Source organism: Symsagittifera roscoffensis, chromosome 1 (assembly GCF_963678635.1).
Source record: "Symsagittifera roscoffensis chromosome 1, txSymRosc1.1, whole genome shotgun sequence".
Lineage (NCBI taxonomy): Eukaryota > Metazoa > Xenacoelomorpha > Acoela > Convolutidae > Symsagittifera > Symsagittifera roscoffensis.
This window is the reverse complement of record NC_087062.1, coordinates 28,567,621-28,591,676: the sequence shown is the minus strand read 5'-3', so window position 1 is coordinate 28,591,676 and position 24,056 is coordinate 28,567,621. Positions and strand designations below refer to the sequence as shown.

The 24,056-nt window shown below is 34.1% G+C and overlaps 3 protein-coding genes across 7 annotated transcripts in view; 2 read left to right on the top strand and 1 right to left on the bottom strand.

The window, feature by feature from the left end:
• LOC134842227 (uncharacterized) overlaps window positions 1–7,274 on the top strand; it is a 38,650-nt gene extending 31,376 nt beyond the window's left edge. For 3 of the 5 annotated variants that reach the window (XM_063858482.1, XM_063858472.1, XM_063858491.1), the window contains exons 13-15: window positions 2,571–2,680; window positions 3,299–3,395; window positions 6,576–7,274. In XM_063858482.1, the coding sequence (XP_063714552.1) occupies window positions 2,571–2,680; window positions 3,299–3,395; window positions 6,576–6,752 (384 nt within the window). In that variant the 3' untranslated portion in view covers window positions 6,753–7,274. The remainder of the gene's footprint in view (window positions 1–2,570; window positions 2,681–3,298; window positions 3,396–6,575) is intronic. The other 2 variants (XM_063858503.1, XR_010162486.1) reach the window with 2 other exon arrangements.
• LOC134842310 (NEDD8-conjugating enzyme Ubc12-like) overlaps window positions 1–24,056 on the top strand; it is a 398,285-nt gene that overhangs the window by 126,457 nt on the left and 247,772 nt on the right. The gene's annotated exons all lie outside the window — the stretch shown is intronic.
• The window catches only part of LOC134842221 (uncharacterized), a gene marked incomplete at its 5' end in the record, with an annotated part of 42,684 nt that continues 38,157 nt past the window's right edge, over window positions 19,530–24,056 (bottom strand). The window contains 2 exon segments of the mRNA XM_063858458.1: window positions 19,530–19,864; window positions 21,405–21,569. Coding sequence (XP_063714528.1) covers window positions 19,718–19,864; window positions 21,405–21,569 — 312 coding nt within the window.

The following is a 24,056-nucleotide window of genomic DNA, read 5'->3' as shown; positions in this document are numbered from 1 at the left end:
CTGCTTTTTGTCGTTCTCGCTAGTATTTGCGGAGCTTTGGGAACGTTATTTTTTTTCTGCTTTGGCAAAGGTAAATAGTGCATGGATTTTGCGACTACAACGTGAAAATGATACTTTTCATTTATCATTTTTTACACTTGCCTGAGAAAGTCGTGTAATCGGGAGTGATAGTTTTTCCCAACAACCAACTTTTCTGTGACAAATGTGTAGGAAGCGTTCAAAATGCGTGAGGATATTTCACACATATTTTCTAGTTTTATTAAATATTTAAATACGGGCTTCACTGTCTCTACATGTTTGAGTTTTTTCAGCGCATTATTTTTTCATGTTCAGCGAAAGCATTTTTCACATTCAAGCTATGTCGTATATTGCAATGATTAAGATTTTTTTAAAGATTTTTCAGTTTGAATCCAGTGTTTATCTCACCGAGTTTAAGATAAGCTGCTATAAAGTGGGATGCTTTCAGGGTTCCCTCAGGGGTTGCGAAATTGGCCTCCTATGATAAATGCCCAAATGCTTTTAGTGACGAGATGAGACGATTTTTGTGATTTTTTCAAAAAATTTCAGAAAACTCAAATTACAAAATAATTTGAAACACTCGAAATTCTCAACTCTGTAGTTTGGTTCTGTCAGAATATCACAAGGGTTGCGAATCTTGCCTCTAAATATGACTGCCCAAATCCTGGTAGTTTTCGAGATAGGACGTGTTTTATGATTTCTTTTCAATTTTTCAGAAAAATTTGCTTTTAAAAAATTCACAAACTTACAGTTGGGTACTGTGAGGTTACTCTGCGGAATTCCAAATGGCAAATCTTGCGTCCAAATGCGACTGCTCAAATGCTCTTAGTTTTTGAGATGTGACGTTTAATAAGTGTTTTTTCAAGTTGTTCAAAGAACTTACATATATAAAGTTTCACAAAATTGAATTTTCCATCTCAAAAATGAGGTTCTGTCAGGGTACTTCCAGGAGTTGCGAGTTTTTCCTCTAAGTATGACTGCTCAAATCCTTGTAGTTTTCGAGGTATGACGTTTTTTTTTCTGATTTTTCGAAAATTTTCAGAAAACTCAAATTACAAATTAATTTACAAAGTTTGGAATTCCCAACCCTGTATTTGGGTATTCCCAGTGTACTTTCAAGAATTGAAAATCTGTTCTCTAAATATGACTTCTCAAATCCTTGAAGTTTTTGAGATATGGCGTGTTTTATGAGATATGACGTGTTCTTTTTAATTTTCAGACTTAAATGACTTACCTTGTGGTTGGGTCTGTAAGGGTACTCTCAGGTGTTCCTAATTGGAAATCTAGCAATGCGCCTCCTCAAATTCTCTTGTTTTCCAAGATACTACGTGTGTTATGTATTATCTTATAAATTGTGTAAAGATTTTAGGTATAAAAAATTTCAACAAAAGTTGAAATTCCTATTTCTATAGTGAGGCTCTGTCAGGTTTTTCCCAGGACTTGCGAATATCAAGATATGACGTGGCTTGTGATTTTTCAAAAAATTTTAGAAAACTTAAATTACGTTTTTTTCTTGAATTTAAAATTCTCATCCATGAAGCTGGGTGTTGTTAGAGTACTCTCAGGGGCTGCAAATCTTGCCCCCAAAATTGACTGCTCAAATCTTTGTAGTTTTTGAGACATGACGTTTTGTTGTTTGCCGTTTTTCTTGAAAATATTTTAAGAAAATTTAAGTTTGAAATTTTTCAACGTTTGAAATTCCCAAGTTGGGTACTGTAAGTGTACTCTCAGGAGTTGCAAGCAAATCATGCGTCTAAATGCGACTGTTCAATTGCAATTATATTCCGAGATGTGAAATTTCTTAATTCATTTTGAAGTTTTTTAAAGAACTTAGATATAAAAAAAGACATTACAAAATTTGAAATTACCAACCCTGTAATTTGGCGCTGCAAGAGTACACTGAAAGGATGCAGATCTTATATCCAATATATGTGGTTTTTGATGAGTTAATAATAATTCGAAGCACCGGAGGTGTGTTATACTCGCTAGTATATTTTAACCGTGTCTGCGTTTTGCATTTCCTTCCTTTGAATTTTGTGGTTAGGTTGGGAGTAAACCAACTGCGAGTTTTTATATATATTTTTATTTTGCTTAAACTAATCGGGTTAAAAGGTTTCGGCTAAACTTAAATCAACTTAGTCGTATTTTTTTTCTACTGGAAATATTTAATCGGCTTAAATGGATTCGGCTAGTCTTATATCTGCTTCAAATTGCGTCATTAGAAAGGCTATTGTAATTGTCATTCACGTGTGAACTGGGAGTATGCAAAACTTTGAAAACGTCGATTTTCGCATATTTCAAGATTTTTCACTCAACGGGCGTCTACACGAATTTTTTCGGCTTAGTTAACTATTCGCAGAGCGCAGATTTTGTTAAATGCTTTTGTTTAATGCTGGTAATTTTCTTTCTCGAGTTGTATACTCGAAGTGCGAGAAGAACGTATGAAGTATTGATAGACATTCGATGTTTTTCTTGGGGCATTTTCGACTTCGCCTTTTTTAATCTTTAAAAAAACGTATGTTTTTTCTCTGGACGGGTTGACTTGTTGTTAGGCTAGTCTGTTGCGCAATCGGAAGAAGAGCAAGTTCCTATATTGGGTGCCTTCCAGTGCTCAGTGGGGCATGACAGGAACCAACTCCAGGGGATCTCTCGATCTAGATCTGTGAGTCATCTTTCAATACTAATCCATTTTTGTCTAAGTACTCAATTCACCCTTAAGTAAAGTACATCAATAATGGGTTACTTATCTCCATATTCGAAAACCGGGCTAATTATCGGGGAGCTATGCTGCTTTTTGTCCTTGAACTGTTTTGATGCATGATCGTTCCAACTGACTCCTCAGAAATCCAAAATCAGCTTGAACTTAGTGAAGACTTACATAAGTCTTGATGGTTCATTTAGTTATATTCGTGGTTTGACTTTGATTTCTTTTGAAATTCAATTAGTTTTTTTTTGGATTTCAATTTTTAGATTTTCCAGCGGAATAAAATTATCTATTGATCCAGTTTTTTCTTTAAATTTGGGTAATTTATCAAAAAAGTGTCAATTATAAATAAATCTTGAAATTAAGGTCATATGTTTTTTCTGTGAAGCTCGAAAAGTGATTTTTTTTCAAAAAATTAAGTCCGTATTTTTTTCTGTTTTTTTTTCGCGTTCAGTTACTTTTTCCAGCTATCTGTTGGCTATGTTTGTTTCCATTGACTACTAAGAAGTAATATAAGCTCTTGAAACATGGTACAAATGATTATTGGAATGTATGTGGATCTGTTCTGTTGTTTAGTCCTATCAACATAGAGGTGACTGCGAGGAAGCCTGGAGATGACATTGCACTGCCCGAAGTGGTAATCAGAGACGACAGCGACATCACCACCCCACTTGTGAGTTCTCATTTTTAGTCCGTGAATGCTGCTCGGCTAAGTTTGATATTGTAAAGCGTACTTTCAAAACCATTAGATGTACCCTATTGTTTAGCCTGCAGTCCTTCTGCTGGTTTCTTATTGGGGTTAAACTATTACAGCTGAATAAAACGCCAGTATCTTCTAGATTCTGGTACCTAAATAGTAAACAACAATATAAATCAGCCAGAATATATAAGCACTGAATACTTCATCAGACAGTTCTGCACAAGAGGAATAATTAACTACTTCCCGAACTAATTTTTAAGTACTGTAGTTAATTAAACCAGGTTCAGTGTTGTCGCTGTTTTCAGAATTAATGACCGAAGTAAAATGTTCCTTTTTAAGTTGCTTATGACAACCTCATTCGTTAATGTATGTGATTATGGGGACTGATAAGACTTCGACCTGATTTTTCCAAAGAAAATTGTTGAACGGCAGAAGCTGCAATGTGGCGGGCATCATGAATGCACTTCGGTGTATATGCACTTTTTGAGTTCAATTGAATTTCATCTGCTGAAAGTGACGTAAAAAGCATTCTCCAAATACGAACGTGGAAATGGCATTAAAAAACGTGAACAATTTCTAGTTTCGAAAGTGGAATTTATTTTTTCATCTATTTTTTTCTTTGAAATTCGAAAGCTTTTTAAAAATGTTTACTTGCGTACATTACTCTTATTCAATCTTCGATTGGCTATGTTTTTTTCGTTTTTTTTTCAGGGAAAATCCTAAAATTTGTTTCGGCTCAATTTCAATTTTTTCGCGGTTTAGATATTAAGTTCAGTCCATTGCCTTTGTTAAAGAAAGGCAAACTCAACTATCGAACAGCAAAACGGTAAAAGGTCAAAAAATTACTTGATCTACTACTAGTTTCGAAAGTGGAATATAATTTTCAGACTTCCCAGCGGAAATAAAAAAATACCTATTGATCCAGTTATTAAAATTATGTTTTGATCCATTATGAAAATCCTGGGTTAATTTCATCAAAAAAGTGTCAACCATGAATTGTTTTAAAAATTCAAAGAGGTTGAAAGGGATCTTTTTTTCCATTAAATTTTGCAAGTTGATATTTTTTTCAATGAAACAGTCATTATTTTTTTTTCTGTTTGCTTGCGTTCATTGACTCTTTTCCAACTGTCTGTTGGGCAGGACTGGTTTAACGGGGGCGGACGACCCAAAGGATCCCCCTTTGTACTGTTTTGAGATATCCATTTTTGGCTGACGGACCCTAATACTTTTTAAGGCGCCTAAATTGAATAACTTTGGGGAAGCGCGCGCCAAAAAAACGCGATTTTTTGTCAAAATTTTCCAAAATGTGCTTAAAAACGCCTTTTGGCCTGTTTTTTCAAATTTTTTTTCCTGCAGCGCAAAAAATTGGCCAAAACAAGGTTTTTAGGTGAGCTGGAAAATTAATTTGGTCGGCCTAAAAAAAGGTTGACTAAGTTTTTGAAACTTTTTAAAATCAGCCCCCACCCTCGCTCGAGAAAATTCTAGATCCGCCCCTGCTGTTGGCTATCTTTTTTGTACTTTTTGTTATATTTTTCGTTCATTTAGCTATGAGCGGGTCCGATTGAAAGCATAGAAAATAGGTACATTCGATTGTAAGAGTAAAACACGCATATTTGACAAAAGTTTTTATCAAATAATTAAATCGAAAAACAAAAAAAACCTTTGTTTTCAAACGTTCGGCAGAAAATTTTCCCAAGTTTTTTAGGATTTTTTTGATGTCAAGAACAAATTTAAACTCTAATCTTTCCGTGCCTTAGGCCTGCTCGCTCGAGATAAGACAAAAACTCACAGATAGTTCTCTTAACTCAGGAATTTGTTTCGTAAGTTTCTTAAAAGGATCCGAATCACGACAGCAATTTCTTTAATATGATATATCAATCGACCACTTCCGACTACTAATTATGCTACCTGAGTTAGCGTGCAAAGTTAAAAAAAAACTTAAACATCCGGATATAAATTAACTAATTTATCTGTTTGGGCTTGTGTTCATGGATTCTGACAACTTCAATACAATACTTAGATAGGAGTTAAGTTTTTTTTAACACAAGCTAGCTAATGAGCCTAATGTTGTTTTGCGAATACAGTTAAATTCTAGCATGTAACAAAATTTTTTTTCGAGGCTTATTTAAACCTTTTCCTTCCTTAGTTTTTGCCTTTTTTGATTTATTTTTTACACTCGGGAGCTTGCGAGAATAGTGTATGAGTATGAATCTACTTATTTTTTCAATCTAACTCGCAAATAAAAGAGATCAATTCGGTGGCGTCTCTGCCATAATCACTATCTGTAGCATTAAATATTTCATAGCATCTTTGCTTTATTTTTGCTAGTGTTTCTATCGTTAAGCGTCCGTGGCCGAGTGGGAAGAGCGTGAGACTGTTAATCTCAAGGGCGCTAATTAGAATGCGTCGTGTCGCAAAAATTTACTAATTTGAGGCTTATTTCTATTTTTTCTGTCGTTTTGCTTATTTATAATTTGTCGTTTTCTTGCTAGTGTTTGCGAAGTGCAGCTACGCCTCTGTGTAAAAGTTTTGTTTAGATTCATTTTTGTTACTTCTCATTTTTTGACGTTCACTTGAATTTAGCTAACAACGTAAATGGCACAAAAAACACGCTTAAACTGTTTAAAAGTGGAATATAAACGTAAAAATTTTCAGAATTAAGTTTTATCTGTTGACAGAGGCGGATCTAGGATTTTCTCGAGGGGGGATTTTCGAAAATTTTGTCGAGCTTTTTTTAGGTCGACCATATAGATTTTCCGAGCTCTCTCAACGCAATAAAAAGACTCAATTTTGGCCCAAATTTCTGCGCCGCAGGCAAATCTTTGAAAAAACAGGTCATAAAAAAGGCGTTCTTATGCACTTTTAAAAAAAATGTTGACCAAAAAAATTTAGTATATATTGGCGCCAAAGGCACCTTTAGAAAGTTTTTAGGGTACGTCATCAAAAATGGGTACCTCAAAATAGTACAAAGGGGGGACCATTTAAATCCGTCCCTGCCTATTGATTCAGTTTCCTCACAGTCGATCAGTTTTCTCAGATTACTGACAATCATAAAAGCTTCCTGGAGTTTGAAAACGCAAAAAATAATAAGTATCTTTTATTGTTCAATTTTGTAAACTCTTGATTATTTTAACTATAGTATCTGTGTTGTAGGACATAGTTGACACAAGTGAGTTCAGACGAGTGAAGGTAGTGCCTAGGAGGAGCACCGCTGACACCGAAAAAGGGGGACTGCTCAAACCACCCAGCACACCAGGGGGCAACACCTCCCCCTCTTCCATAGTGCTGAGACCCTCGATCAGAGCCCACTCTCCTGGTAATGTAAGCTGATGGGCGATATGAGGGTGGGCGAGAGAGGTTACAACACAAATATCAACCACGATGCCAAAAAATAATAACGAGAACAACTTAAACCGCAATCAAATCAAAAATAATCAATGGAGTGTTACATATTCGAAGCCAGTACACTGATGAAGATCTAGGATGGGAACTGCATGCATATAATGAGGCATATGCATAGCTAATCAATCGCATGAATTTTTGATTTTCGATTCTTCATTGACTAAGTTAAAAAAAAATAGAAGAATGATGTGAAAAAAGCGGTCTAATGGGAACTACGGAAACAAAGAGACGAGAATATTTTTGAACTGAGTTTGAAGTTGATTTATTAAAGCTTGATCTGAATATGTAACAATGAACTGAATAAAATTAAAATAATGGAAAAAATGCCTTATAAAATGCACAACAGTTATTGATTAAGTCGGTTGAAATTGTTTTTGAAAATGTGGTGTTATATTTAATAATTAGGATTTAGCATCAATTCAAATTATCCTATGCTATATTTCAATTATATCAATCTAATTTATAATTTTCAAGTGATTTTTTTAACAATTAAAAGTAGACAGTCAAGAAATGTGGCAAATTTGACAATGTTTGTTGAAAAACGACATGCTTTTGAGTTACCAGGCTTAGAAGCAATGTAAGTTTCTTTTAAAATGTCATTTGTGCATATTCTTGGTGCCTATTTATCTAAATAATTGTTTTGAATTAGAATATTTTCTTTTTAAAAAAAATTTGAAGGTTTTTGCATAATACTCCCACGCGAAAGCAAAGACGACTGCTTGCAATAGTCGAATCTCGGAATGTTTTGCAACACCATAGTTTTCTGAAAATTTTGTAGCTACTGCCGTAATAATTTGACCAATTAGTGTGCATCAGTTCAATTTGGAATGATTTTGGATTTGAACCGGAGTTGAATCAATATATAAGCCACTTGTGAATAATAAACATAGGAAGTTTTGCGAACATGCAAGTTTAAAAATGTTTAGTTTTGAGCTCATGTCATTGATTCTTTTCAGAGGGCACAAAAAGTCCCGTTAAATGGTATGTATTAAAAATTGGTCTGAAACAAATAAATAACAATCTCGAGTATGTTAACTTTGTTACGTTCATCAATAGTCGGAAGAATAAATAACAATCAGTTCTCCATTTTAGTAACATTTGCCGGAGCAAGTCCCTTGTAATCGGGAACTAGAATTTTTTTCCCGTAAACAACTTTTCTGACTAGAAAAGGCACTTTCTTTAAAATTGAACCTAAATAACTTTCAGTTTCCTACCAACTTGGCTTGGAGGTAACGCGGTTGCTCTTTCATCCTAAGGTCTGGGATCGGAGTCCCGGCAGGGCCTTGCTTTTTTCAATATGTATGAAATTGAAAATTTTCGGTCAAAATTGAAATGTAGTACTTTCGTTACTTTATCCATTTTCACAAGAAAATCTTAGAAAGGACGCCTACTCACTGCGTGCCTGCATAGTCTCAACCTTTTTTTTTTAGTTTACCCTACTTCTGCAGTCTTCGAAAGTCTGAGAGGAAATATTTGACCCATATATTTGTTTTTTGTTTTCTCAGAAACCACCCTTCCCTGAAATTTTATGTTCAATGGATAGAACCAGCTGTGAGAAGCTCCCCGGGGAAGCACAATTTTTAACGCAAAGAGCAATGGCCCTGATAGAATGTTTATTTTTTTGACCGTCTTTTGAAACTTTCGGACTGTTTTTTCGAGAACTACCCTTCGTTCCATATGTGAGATTTTGGGTTCAATCGAAAAAACGGGTTATGAGAAGCTCCCTGCTTAATCGACTACGGTCAAATTTTTTACCCAAAAAAATTATGGCCCTCGTAAAAATCAGTCCGTTGTTGGTGTGTCAGAATGCTTATCTCTAAGTCGCAGGTTCGAATCTCAGAAATAGCCGCATTTTAGCTTTTTCTAATTTTCCTTACTGCATTTTAGAGCTGCTTTTTGTCGTTCTCAATAGTGATTGCGAAGCGAAGCTTGGTCTCTGTGTTGTAGCTATTTGATTATTCTTCAAAACGACCCTCCCAATTCTGATATCAAGGATTTAATTGAAACAGCAGGTTGTTGAAAGCGTACAAGCATCGGCGCCAACTCGCAGTTTTTTAGAAGAACGTTATGGCTTTCACAAATGTCAATTTCTTAAAACTTTGACCTCTTTTAAAAAAATTTTAATTTTTTACTCGTTAACTACCTGGCCGATTATTAGCTTTAGTGTTCAACCGAGAAACCCTGTTTTAAGATTGATTTTTGGTTAAGCGGCCACGATCTACTTGCAAAAAAATTGTTGGTTTCGGAAAGGCACGTTTTTGTAGGTTTGCCGGTTTTTAGAAACTTTTCGACTTTATTTAAAAAATGTCCTATCAAATCTGAGATGAAGGGTTCAAGCGAAAGAATCGCATTGAGAATTTTATTTGACCTAGTTTTCTTTCCAACATTTTTCATTTTTCGATTTTTATGTTATTTTTATAATTCTTATATCTCAATTAGTGCAAAGCTCTACTTCGCCTCTTCGTATTTTGTGAATGAGCATGTTTTGTTTCACAATTAGGTTAATTCAAAACTTTTATTAGTCAATGAATGCAGTGAAGACGCTTCAGAAGGTCGAGTTGATTTTTTCCTTTTTTTTGGTTTTTGAAGTTCATTTCACCCTACTGCTGAAAAGAAGTTAAAATACCCTTTCCAATAGTGAAAATGGAGCACGCGCGAAATCTAGTGAACGACTCCTAATTTCAAAAAGTGATTTAAGGTTGTTGAAAGAAAAGGAAATTCCACTCGAACAGCAAACGTGTAAGAGTCACAAAAAACGTGATAGACTTCAAATTTCGAAAATGGATTTCAATTGTCGGATGTACCAGCTGAATAAAATTGTATCTATTAATAGTCAGTGAACAAAAACGAAACTCTTATATAGGTCGTGATTTCTTTGTTTTTTTTATAAAAAAAGTCTGAAAATTTGTTCATTCTCAACTTTTATTTTTCGAGGTTTGGCTTTCGTTTTACTTCTAAGTTCAGTTCAATTTTATTCAAATTGTCAAAAGGAGGGCAAACTTCACTATTGAGCAGCTAATGTGTAAAAATCACGAAAATTGTGATCGACTTATTATTTCGAAAATGTTACTCACTTTTTAGAATTGGGAGCGAAAGGAAAATGTTTCCGTTTGAACTAGTTTTCCCAAAATGGGCTCATTTCAAGTTGGTCGAATCAGAAAATCCCCTATCAAAAATTTTTCCTGAAAAAAAGGAGATTTAAAGCCTTCTATTTTTTGTATTGAAATTTCAAAGTTTTTTAAAAGCAAGTCTTTTTTTTGTATCTTTGCGCTCATTGACTCTTTTTTCATTTTTCCAGCTAACTGCTGTCTATGGTTTATCCATTTGTTTTTTTAAACGTCTAATATGAAATGTTCTTGAAATAAGGGGGAATTAACCGTACAATCCCCCTGAGTGACCTACCGCATAATGTTCTCCGCGAGTACAAATTAGTTCTGGAATATAATTCAGTATAAAATATGTTTTTCATACTTACTCATAAAATGTAGTATTTTGAGGTTTTTCATACAAATTGCATTTTGATTGGCTACAAAATTAGTTAAATTTACGTTTTAATTAAGTTTCCATGGTTACATCTGTTATGTAGGTGGTATTACAATTCTATTCTAAATTATGTTGTAAAAAATTTGTGTTTCCTCCGCCTAAATCGATTCAGGACAGTACTTTTTTCATTTTGAAATTTGCAGTTTGAAGTGTTTTCAAAAAACAAGTCAGTCAATTTTCTAGGTTTTTCTGCGTTCATTGACCTTTTTTTCAACTGTCTACCATTAAAATCATTCTAGTCAAGAAAGGGAATTGATTATATCTATCCATTGAACTGTTCGGAATTAATTTGATGTTCTAGCGTAGTTAAAATGATCTAAAGTTTTGATCTAATTTGATATAAACAAATTCGTTCAGAAAAATGCACTCATTGCTCCAACTCACAAAAAAACTCAGTTGATATCTTGAACAATCTTAGAGATTGCATCGCTGAATTAGTGCAAAATGTCTGGTGATCTGATTACACAGTGAGCGGAGTGTTTTCTAGTCAGCTCAATTTTTTCAACCAAGTTTTTACCTTTACGACAATTATTTTTCGTGCGGAATAATAGTTTTTGCGAGATGATTTTTCACTCTTTTCAAGACTGCTCTGAAGCCCTGAACGTTCCGACTGGTTTTAAGCCTAATAAAAAAGTTTTTTTTTGGTTGAATAATTGGCGAAATAATTGGGAAGAAGAAAAAATTTTACTCCATTTTTTTTTCGATTTTATCCTCCCCCCACGTTATGTTAAATACAGACGGTGTGTTTCTCATCTCGTATTGTGTTAATAGGATTAAGTGGTTGGTCTAAATTTTGTTTGGTACGCTTTATTTTGCCGCTTACGCGTGTTATAAGACCGCAAAATAGCGCAAAAAAAATTCGTCGAAAACGCTTCGTTAAGAAGTTAAAATTGACTGAATTAAAAAAAAACACCAAGCATAAACATTCTGCACTTTCTTCGAAAATTGGAACAAAAACAATTAAATTCAAATCCAATTTTGTTAAATTTTGGAGGTTTGGAAGTTGAAATCTTGTAAACGTAATCTTGAGAGCTGTAAACGTAGTCTGAAAGCAAGTTTTAAAGTGAGAAACCAACTGTTTTAACTTGTGAAAAACAAGCATGAACACACTATTTTTGTTGACATAAGCATTTTGAAAACCGCTATTCACGCATTCGGGAAATTAGTTCACTATCCTCGGGCCTGCCGGATCTCTGATAGTGAATTAATTCCTTCGTGCGTGAAAAAGCAGTTGCCTAATTACTGCTTAAATTTCCTCTTAATCATTAAAAACGCGAAATATATGGCGCGCTAATCGTCCCAAATAAACAAAGATGGCAATATTTAAAACCCTATAACTTTACGAAAAATGATCACAGGTGAAATACCTTTTTGAACTTTAGCTTGAAACAACAATACCCTTCAGATGATATAAAAAAGATCCATCGAAATTTGCTAGCTAAGAAGTCGAAATTTGTCTGGAAAAAAATAAGCCATAAAACAAATATTCCGTCATTTTCTTCGAAAGTCGGAAGAATAAGTTTTTCTGCATTTTTTTGCATTACTTAGAGCCGAACTTGTCATTATCTCTGGTGTGTCAGTATTTTAGTCTGTACGGTCTGTCCTGGTAACTATCTAAAAAACTTGATTACCCGGATCAAAGTCTTGAGATTTTAATCTGCTCTTTCATGTGCTGATGTTATTGTTGGTATTTTGCTGAGATTTTTCATTAAAAAATTTCTGTTGTGAAAGTTGTGAAATTTCTTTTTCATAGACAAAATTTTGTTCTGTTGATTTTTGGTAAGGAGGTGTTCAATACCGGTTCTTTGTGGCTGGTAGTGAATCGGCTTTATGATGGTCGGCTCTATGAGCTTGATAGCAGTCAAGAAAGAACAGCTTTAAGAGAATTTCACTGTGCTTTTGGACTGAAGGATTTAAGTTTTGTCGTGTGGATGTGTGCTGTCACTCATTTTTAAGCGTCTGTTGTTGTTCATAGTGCTTTTTTTTGTTTCATTTCAAGGCGCTGCTGGTTGGTCTAACTTAGTGCGGGGTCAAAGGAGAGCTGCATAGCTCCTGAAAGTCCTCTCGGTTGCCTTATACCTTACTTTGAGGATTTCTTTGGAGCAACCCCAAGTTGTTCTTGCTAGTTTTTTTGGAAATTTTTTTCTTTTATTGAGTTTGTCACAGCTCTTTTCACAATGCCCATGAAAATTGAGTTGGTTGTGAGTAACTGGTTTGGGTTTTGGGTTTTGAGTAACTGGTAGTTTGGCGCCATCGACCTTAATTTTGGCTCCAGGGAAAACTCATTTGTCCATGTTAAAAAAAGAAACGTTGTCGATTTGTTTTTTGATGAGGAAAAACTTCGGTTTTTAAACCAGTTGTTACGGCTGTCCGGATATGGATTAACAGTTCATGTTAGGTTTTTGATATTGGAACCAATTTTGTGAGGGTTATATTTTCTTCATATGTGGTTTATTTGATCTTAATGTTGTTGCGTTGGGGGCATTTTTGACATTTAGAGGTTAGATAAAATCGGGGATAGCACGGCACCTTGCTGGACGCCTCGTTTCACCTTCCTAGTGTTTGTAGATATTTTGAGCATTCGAAATCGTTGAGTGGGTTATGGTAATCAACAGTACTATAAGCAGTAAGGTGTAGGGCGACCAGTAGTGTTCTTTTTCGTAGTTAAGTTTTGTTTGACCAAGATTTATGTATATGGAGATGCAATTTAGGGCAGTTAATGTAGATTTTTTTCTCAAGGCGTGTCGGTTTTCTTGCAAAGCTTAGGTTGAAATTAAACGGTACTAATAAGTGCTCCATGAGCTCTGGTACTGGAGATAATGTTGCAATTGGTCGGTAGCCCTTAGCCTCTTCGGGACCGTTTTTGGCTGGGGGTATGACTATTCCTACACTTCTTTTTTCAAGTCTTGTTGTGTTGTTCAAGGAAAGGTTTATTAGCTTAAAACATTTGATGACTTGTTCACCAAAAAAAAAATGAATCGGAGCAAAATTGTCAGGTCAAAGCGCTTTGCTTTGCTTTCTGAAGCTAATTGAATCTTCAACCTTTTAACTTCATTGAAATTTTTACTTTTCTACTTCACGTGGTTTAATCTTACGGATAACTGCTCTCTTTTCTTGTTTGCAGTTGTTTGAGTGTAGATTGAACTGTTTGTTAAGTTTTTGTAAGTTTTTTGTGTGTCATGAATATATTCACTATCGAAATTATTGGGTGTGTTTCTCGCAATTTCGGCGTTAGTAAAAGATAATTTTTGTTACTGCTGACCAAAATTTACTGCTGCCCTTTGATGGTTTTTGCAAAATTCTATCAGTTTTGATGTTTTGTTTTATTCAACTGGTTTATTAATCTTCCTGTGGAGTTCACTTCTCATAGGGTCTCCGAGATGTTGTTGTTGGAGTCTGTCCTTTTATTTTGAAGTTTGAGAGCTAGTCGGGACGTTCGCAACTTTATTGCAACCTTGATTTGTGCCTGTCGATGCAGCACCGCTTTTATTTTTCCCGAAAATTTTCTCGTCTTCGATGATTGATTAAGATAAAGCTAAATTGTGGAATGCTTTTTCACTCTCAGCCTGAAAGCTTTTCTATCTGCTTTTTTGATTTATTGAAGGTTTCTTCTGCAGCGAATTCTTCTGCAAAATACGGTGATACTTCTGCAACTGTTTGTCAACGTATATCAGGTTGTAGTTTGGTGAAACACTACATTTTGTGCGGTAATGTCATCTTAAATTAGTGCATCAGCCTTTTTTAGTTGTTGTTGAAGTGACGCAGAGTAATCGGGACTACAATTGGAAAATCGCGGGATGCAGGTAACACTTATTGTAAGACTTGAGGTGTAAGTTAAAATTTGATTGCTTGTTGCTCTCTTTGAGGGTCATTTTGTTGGGAGTTTGAGTGTCTGATTTTAGATGACTTTCTTGATGATGAAATCAAGTCCGCCTTCTTTGCCTTGATTTATTGGTCTGTTTTGCGCGACAATTTAAATCCATTTATGGCTTTGGTTCATTGGAGAGGAACAATTCTTGAATTGCTGCAATTTTTGTGCCGGTAGTTGTCATGTGATAAATTATTTTGTCTATTTTTGGTCTGAGACTGTTAGCGTTGAGTTGGAGAGCTTTATATATGCGTTCTATTTAAGGTGCGGGTTGTTGTTGTTGTACTTTGAGGGTATCAGTGGAGTTTATTTTGGAATAATCACAATTACCACAGTAAAAACTGCGTGACTACTGGCCAAATATTTTGACAGTGGAGAGTTTAAGGTCAATCCACCCTCCGTTGTCTTAGACACTATGTTGGTTTAGGGCGAACTTTTTGTCACATATGCTACAGTTAATAGGGCCTGGGTCTTAATCAATTCCGGGTCGGAATAATAGCGTGAGAATTAAAATCCCAGCCAGTAGCAAGAACATTAGCAGGTAGGTTGATTTTGGCTGCTCGAAGGATAAAAACACATGTTTTCTATATCTTTGTGTTGTCGACTTTGATACTGTTTTTTCTCCGTCTCTCCTGTTTTTCGTCTTCTCTCCTGTTCTTTGTCTTTTTTCCCGAAGTCTCGCTCTCTCTCTCTCTCTCGCGCGCTCGCGACAATATCTCTTCTTTTCTCTCTTTCGTTCTTTACACGAAACCGATGTAGGATGTATAGAACTTGGACACCGGATTGGTGGTGCGCATTTCAGCCGTTTGGAGGCATCTATTCTTTAAACCTTCTAAATTCTCTCCTTGCCGGGAATGAAAAATCACTTTAAAAACGATACCTATTTGCGCTTTAAGAATTATTTTTTTAAGAATAAGTTTCGCAGCCTAAGTTTTATGAACCTTTTTACAAGCAATTATTTGTTGCAAAATTCTAATTACGCTTTTGAATTTAAAAAGACTTGAAAAATACAGAACGTAAGGGGAGTTTTTGTTCTGTTTTTATTTTGTTACTTTGTTTGATGGTTTACTGAATTTTTTTTGTATTAAGCCAGGGTTTTGTCATTTTTTCAATGTTGTCATTCACTTGTCTGGTTTAGTGCATATTTAAGAAGCTGTTTAAGAAGATTTTTGTTTTCCTCTAAGTAGTGTATCTTTGTTATTAATGGAAAGTTATAAACTCCACTGAGCTTCAAGATTGAATTCAATAATATATTTATGAAATCATTTTTTTGCTCAGTTCGTTTAATTTTTGAAAGAAAAATTTATTGTGTTATGTTTTTTTTTCAGTATTTGAGAATTTTAAGCAATTTATAATTGACACTTAAGCGAGGAAAATTTTGCTTTTTTTTAGTTCAGTGCTGAACTTTTAGCTTAGACTGTTGTCTTAATCTTTGAATCATGTATAAGTTCATGACGTGCTTTATGATGTTGGATGTTGATTTCATCTTTTTTTTTAGATCATGAAAACACCCAGGTATACAGTGCTGATTTAAATTAACCGGACAAAACTCGGTAAACTTGAAATTTAAAACGCATTTTTCTCAAATTGGGTTGAGTTTAGGTGAAAACTTATGAAGACAAAACTTGCTTAGATTTTTAGCAGAATTAATATGGTGTAATTTGTTTTGCGAAATTCGTGTCCGAAATTTTACCCCAAAAATGGGTCATTTTGGCTTTTCTTAGCTAATCAAAAATTACGCCAAAACTACCCAGTCGATCACAGACATAATTATATCAAAGTGAGCCCCTTACGTAGCCCAACAAACTTTAAGAAGGGTATAATCTCCAAAATGTTGTATAAGTTATTTTATTTTTGTTTGATAGACAAAAAAGGTCATTTTTACTATATAAAATACCAACTTTTTATTTAAAAACAATTTTTAAACAATATGCAATTTTTTTGGAGAAAACACCCTTCTTAAAGTTTGTTGAGCTACGTAAGGGTAGTTTTGGCGTAATTTTGGCGTCGACTGGGTAGTTTTGGCGTAATTTTTGATTAGCTAAGAAAAGCCAAAATGACCCATTTTTGGGGTAAAATTTCGGACCCGAATTTCGCAAAACAAATTACACCATATTATTTCTGCTAAAAATCTAAGCAAATTTTGTCGTCATAAGTTTTCACCTAAACTCAACCGAATTTGAGAAAAATGCGTTTTAAATTTCAAGTTTAACGCGTTTTGTCCGGTTAATTTAAATCAGCACTGTATTGTTCACACATTTGTTCTATTCCGAAATGGGTTCTCAGTTTCTTATAATTTTTTTTCATTCTGTATCAGAGATGATGTTTCGCCTTTGTGTACTAGTTTAAAATGCTATAGGAAGTTGAACTACCCAGGCACCCCTTATCTCGACTTTATATGACGTGAAAATAGAACTCAAAGAGATTATCGCGGAGATGAAGAGCTTATCGCTCAATTTGTTTGAAAAATTAGTTATTCAAAAATATTATCGCAAAGCTTGAGATACATTTGTTGAGATATCTGTTTGGAACCCCAAGTATTATTTGGAACCCAAAGGCCTTTAAAATAATTCCTACCTAATCTGTAAGTGACAGAGGAAACAAACGTCTTGAAAAGTCATGTGCGATAAACTTCTTGGTTTTGTGACGCGTAACAAAAACATGATAGAATGATGGCGTACAAATCTTGGAAAAGCTCGATTTTGCATTTTAATCCAATTTCGCTCAGCAAACTTTTCAAATGTATATTGGCGTTTTTTTTTTACTTTCAACTGTTTTTTTGTTAATATCCCCATTAGGTCAAATGTTTGTTTTACAGCTACTCGACAAATGAGTTTTTTTGTCGCAATTTAGTTTTATGTTGATAAGAAATGTTTTGTTAACTCAGAATATCTATGTCCGATTCTAGTTCTAGAATTCTACAAAAGGTTGTAAAACTCCTGGAGTAGTACTTATTGTTCCGACTTCCGTAACGAAAGTAACGGAATATTTAGGCTCGGGTAGGTTTTTTTTCTTCAGACAAATTTCGACTTTTTATCTAGCCATTTTTGACGGAGTTTTTTTTTATATCATTCGAAAGCTATTGTTGTCTTGAGCTTCAATTTGAAAATTTATTTCACCTGTATTCATTCAAAAGTTATGCGGGTTTAAAGAATGCCACTTTGGCCAATTGGGACAATTAATGCGCGATATATTTCGCATTATTGACGCGTAAGCGGAGATTTAATCCATCGTAGAGATCGTCCCAAATTAGTTCAAGAAAAATTTTCTGCCCAAATTGATATGTTAATAGGAGCAAAATTTATCACTTTCTACTTAATATGACGTGTGGGGAGATGTTTTTACAAAAAAAAAATTTTTAAAATTTTTATTTTACTACCTCTTTGAAGTTTTCAAGTTATTACTGCTCCAAAGACCTTAAAAGGCAGTCAGAACATTCAGGGCTCCGCCCTGATACGAACAGTCTTGTTAATCTTGCAACGTCAACATTTTCAAGACGATGGTTATTATCTTTTCAAAGTAATTGAAAATTCATATGCTTTTTTAGACAGTTCGCAATTGAATTAGGTTTGTGTAATTTGCGTTGTTGATTTGAACTGAATGTATAATAATCCAAATTATCAATATTTTGAACTGAATGAGTTTTTGCGCGTTGTTTATTGTGTTAGTCTTAGAAATTATTGCTCCGACTTTCGATGCGAAAGTAACGGAATATTTGTGCCCGGGGTGGTTTTTTTCTTCAGACAAATTTCGACTTTTTAACTAGCTATTTTGACAACATTTTTTCAGTCATTCGAAAGGCATTGTTGTCCCAAGCTTAAATTTGAAAAGATTTTGTACTTGTGATCATTTTTCGTAAAATTATGGGGGTTCAAAGGCTGCCATTTTGGCCAATTTGGGATACGATTTTCATAAAAAATTTCAAGTTTTAGAAAACAAATTTCATTTTATTTTTTAAATTTTTTACTGCTCTATAAACCTTAAAAGGTATTCAGAAGATTCAAGGCTTCGCCGTGATACCAGCAGTCTTGTTATCTCTAGAATTCAACATTTATAAGGATTCACAGATTGTCTGATGATTCTATTGATCTAATTCTTGTATCATGGTAGACTTAAACAAATTGGATTCAAAAACAAAAATGGATTTTTTGAGCAAGCTGACCTATTCTGGTGACTCGATTTGTACAATAGTCAATTGACATAAACTTTATTTACTGATATATATTTTTGACAAAAATATATAAGTTTTCATTTCTTCTTGGATATGTAAACATCAACCATAAACAACATCGAAGGATATTAGCTCTAATTTAAAAAACTTACATGCTCCAAAAATATTTCTTCTGTTTTTTTTCTAGTGATATATTTTCATTTTAGCAACGAACAACAAATATGTATCTACTCACCTAAAAAGCACAAATAAGACTATAAATTCTATCGCTTCTAAGAAATATTCCGATCTATTTGATAACATTAGGATTTATGAAGTTTCCATGGTTCAGAATTGCAAAATACTTTAAAGAATAAAATTAAAAGCTCAGATTTTTTCATATATTTCAATAAATCGAACGAGGATAGCTGGTTACTGAGCAAGTAGCACAGAATATTCCAACCATAGTCTTAAAAAACGCAGAAAAGTTTTTCTTTCAAATAAGTGCCGTTTTTTCTGCGTATTGTGATAAAAAAAATCTGAACGAAAAATAATAACTTAGGCATATTTGACACTCATTGTAAAAATAGCCTATTGGAAAACAGTTTTTGTAGAAAATTGATTTAAAAAAAACTGAAGAAAATTGAAAAACAAAACTAAAAAAAATTCAAAAAGATTTTTTTTTATTTTTGAAGATTTTGATTGCAAAATAGCGCTGAAAGTCTCCAAAAACCACTTTTAATCGAGTAAAACTAAATTTAATGCTTAAATTGAGCATAAAATAGCCATTAAATTGTGCATGCTCACCTTATTAGCTCAAAATTAGACCAAAACTCAAAAAATTCAAATCGGTTTCTCTCGTTAGAAAAATTTAGTAAATGTTTTTTTTTTCCAAATCACGACTAAAAAAGCTTCAAATTGATATATATCTAGACCCATTCCGATGATTATTTGTGGTACCTGATTTTGCGTGGAAAAAAACTTAAAACACACCCCCTAATACAAAGTTTCTCCCCATTTTTCAAATGGTCGGAACAAAAATGGATAAAAACTTTTATTGTTTTGATGATTAAAACCATAGTCTGAACTATTTTTTTCTCGTTGAAAATCAAAAATGGTTTAATTAAAATATGAAATCCTTGTTTCAAGTAGATTTGATCATACGAGGCCAAAGTGTGCACTGGATAGGTGCGTGCGTCTTTTAATGATTTGACGAAATTTTGTTAATCGAAATTGTAATTGAGTCAAAACAGAATGTGTCAAAAAGTTAAATCCTCTAGATATCAGAGATATCAGTGACTCTATTCTTCACGGGAACTGTATTAACAATCTTTAGGCTTCGGAGAAGCTGCAACACATGCGTATATTCGTCAGACACTGTTTCCTCTTGGCAGCCCAGGCAATGATGAGTTTCCTCAATTGACTGCTCGTCATGTAAGCTAACACAGCATTGAAGCAGTAGAACGAAATGTGCAGCTCCTAAACAGTTTTTAGAAACCAAAGTCAGAGGGATTTCTCTATGGTTTTGGCTCCAGCTTCTTTTGAATCTATATATTTTGCGTATAGTTTTCAACAAGAATTCAAAGAAGGTTTTACTTAAGAATTTAATGACTTTTCGGACAGTGCAGTGTACTTTCTCAGGTACACGAAAAATCAGGATCTACTTAGCATACGCTCTCCCTTCCAACTATGGTATTTACTAAATAATCTCCACCCATTTAACTAAATACAGTAAATTAGCTCTAAAAATTTAAATTGAGAATTCTAGTGTTGCTGAATTCTGGTAGGTAGAAAATTTGATTAAGTAAATCTACTTAACAATGTCCCTTTTTCTCGAAAGGGGGCTTGATTGTTAATTAGATCCAAAATTCATTACTAATGGTTCGTTTTTCAACATCAAAGTTTTTTCGGCAGAGTAACTTTTATATTTTTCTACAGGCGCATTTGACCCCCATAATCATAGTAAAGCCCACCTTAAAAACATAAGATTTACTTCATCACGATGTTACTACCCTTGCGATAGTGTACCCTACTTTGCCAATATAATTGCGATAATGCACCTTACTTTGCCAATATAATTGCTTAACTACGTTCATATTTAACCATCTTTAATTCTGTCACCAATTATAAAACATAGCCAACGAATAGTTGGAAAAGTGTAAGCGAACAAGGGGAATTTTTTAAAGCGTTTGTAAAAAGATTTAACGCTTTCGAAATTCAAAAAAAAATAATTGATTGCCCTTAAAATTCTTTGAAGAGTGATACTTTTTTGATAAATTTGACCCATTTGAGAAAACTGGATCTACAAGTAAATTTTTTATTTCGCTGGAAATTCAGAAGTTGAAAGTCCATTTTGAAAACTAAAATTCATTCTTGTGTTTCGTGACCTTTTCACTTTTGCTGTTCGATAGTGATATTTGCCTTCCTTTTAACAAAGGAAATGAACTGAACTTAGAAAGGAAAAATCAAAAAAATCAAACTTGCGTGTGAACAATTTTTGAGACTTTTATCTAAAAAAGCAACAAGATCTATATAAGTGACTTCACTACGTTCATTGAGACTTAACAACAACTCTTTGCAAAAAACGAGCTCGTTTGTTTTTTTTTGGGTCGGTTTAGCGTGATCGAGATTCCATTCAATTTTTATAAAATTACCTTATTTATTTTTGGAGAACAAACATTTTAAACACTTTTGGAAACATTTTGTCAAGGAAAAAATCCGCCTCCCCCCTCGAAAAAATACTAGATTCGCCCCTGGGCCTACTGATAAACTATTAGAAGGCTAACCGCATTTTATACCGACGCTATTTTTCGCTGATTTTTTCTGACTGATAACTATGCTGAAAACAAATTGACTTTTTGTATACGCAACTGAATGCCATTGGAAGCCGCTCCAGCGGCCCATTTTAGGCAAATTTTGAGCAAATTCGGTTTGAAAAAAAAAAACGCTCAAACCGTGCAAATGCTGGTTCAAATAAGCTGGTAGATTAGGATTTTACAATAAGTGTAAAAGTAGGCACCGTGAGGAGTGAGCTGGTGGACTTGAGGCTGGTTCCGATTGAGTTGGAATCGTGGAGGATGATCCAGCCGTTCTCGTGGATGTACTTTGGCATGCGGAGGAGGATGAAGGGCATCTGGATCAGGATCAGGTTCACTATTATCCGCATGTACTTCCTTTGCTTCCACTGAAGCAAAACATATATAATTTCCCTCAAATCTGAAGCAGCTCCGGCTCTTTTCCAGTTTCCACCCCCTCGTAAAAATTCAAAATAAAGCTGTTTAAAAAATTGTTCACACGGCATTTTGCATGTAAGAAATGTTGTCAAAATTTGTTCACCTGTTCACGCTGACACGTTTTAATGCAGTTTATAACATGAAAAGTCATTTTGAATAAGTATTCATTTATTAAATTTCCGAAAAAATCAAAGGGGGACTGGAAAAGAGCCGCAGCTCCAATATGACTGGGCAACATTTCATCTTACCGATCGTCAGCAGGAATACCTCATGCGCGAATGACCGAATGCGCGATAATTTTATCAGCCAAGCAGAGCTCAGTATTTAAAACTTTAACAAATCCGCGAAAAATTCAGTCAGTTTGGACAATTTAAAATGAGTTATTTGGTTGAAAATGTTCGCGCATTTGGTCGTTCGCGCATAAGATTAACTCCCCGAGCGACAATTAATAGCTGACGATAGTTCTCATTGAGTGACAATTTGTTCCGCAGATAGTTTTTGATGAGCGACAGTTCGTACCTGGCGACAATTCTTAACGAGAGATGATTCTTTAGCTGGCGACAATTTTTAATGAGTGACAGTTTTTTAACTGACGACAAATTTTTACAAGACTGCTGGTAAGGGTTAAAACTCCGAATTTTAAGACTGCTTTTAAAGATGTCTTAATTAGTTTTCGCTAAAAAAACTCAAAAAAGTTTTGAAAGTGCTTTTCGGGGTGATTTTTTTTCAATCAGACCAATTTTTTCAAAACTCTGTTCCCACGGTGGATCGATCTCATCATCTCCATCGCGTCACCACTGTGTGCTCACCATTATATTAATCTGCCATGTTGACATGCAAACGGCTTGTTTTACTATATCGCACTACAAAATCGTTTAAAATTGAATCGAGGCAGCTAATTGATTTTACTATTAACTCCATACACGACTCAAATTGCATCATTTAATTTTTAATATTTTCAGCCTAAAATTCATAGTTTTGCCAATATTTAACTCACCAAAAACTATCCGAGACCAATTAAAGGGCAATCGCGACATTCACGGCTTTGCCCTGATACGAGCAGTCTTGCTTAAATTATCCGGACAAAACCGACGCTCAAAAGTTGAAATTTAAAACGTATTTTTCTCAATTTGGGTTCATTTTATATGAAGATAGATGATGACAAAACTTGCTTAGAATTTTCGCAGAATTAATCTCCGGCCTAAAATTTTACTTTAAAGCTGGTCAGTTTTTTTAGTCAAATAAAAATTACACCAGAACTACTTTATCATTGCTGACAAGATTGTATCAAAGTAAACGTCTAACATAGCCCAACATTATTTGAGAAGCTTATAAACTCCAAAAAATTGTATTACAGTTTTAAATAAAATAAATGGTGTTTTTGTCTATCGAACAAAAATAAATCGCATAGAGCAAATTTTTGAAGCGTTTACGCTTCTTAAAATTTGTTGGGTTACATAAGAAACTCACTTTGATACAATCTTGTCAGCAATTGATACAGTAGTTTTGGTGTAATTTCTGATTGAATGAACAAAACCAAAAGTGATCGGTTTTGGTGTAAAATTTTGGGCCAAAATTTCGCAAAATAAATTGCACCATATTGATTCTGCTGAAATTTAAAGCCGGTTTTCTCCTCATCTTTTTTCAGGTAAATTCAACCCATTTTAAGAAAAATGTGTTTCAAATTTCTGCGTTTTGTCCGGATAATTTAAATTAGCACTGTACAAATCAAACCTACATAATCTCAAGTAAAATTTTTTGATGGGAAATATTTTTTCCGTTCACAAATTGCGAAGTATCTTTATTTTTCAGACTCTTCAAAACATTACCGTCAAAAATTGATAGTTAACAATTTGACGTTTTTCTTGAGGAGAAACCCAAGATGAGCTGAGATTTTCCATTACTTTCTTCCAAAATTGGATAGTTAAGATTTTTTATCCTGATAAACAATTTTATTACAGATGGAGTCAGTCGGAAAATACAATGAAACGCAACCGCTTTCCAGGTAGACAGTTGATAAATAAAACTGATGAAAACAGCAAGCAGTTGCATAGAGCTGATAAACACTATGAATGTTGAAAAGCACACTGATTACACTATTAGAAGGCTAGAATCAAAACAAAAGAACTTTTCAGATTAATGTACAGTGCAGTAGTTTTTTCTACAATTTTAAGTATGATTCTACGTAACGTATTGCAATTAGAACCGGTAAAAAAAACTTTCGGTTTTTCTGGACATTTTGCTTGATTTGGATTTTTTTGTCCGACAACTGTTCATTTTTAACTAAATCAAACTAAAAAGTGTCGACAACCTAAGCACCAAATTAAAACATTATTTTGTTTGCAACAAAATCTTGTCAAGTTTTAGAGGTGAGCAACCTGCCAATTTGACCAGTTTGGAATAAATAATGTGCAAAAAAAATTTATTTTAATTTGTAC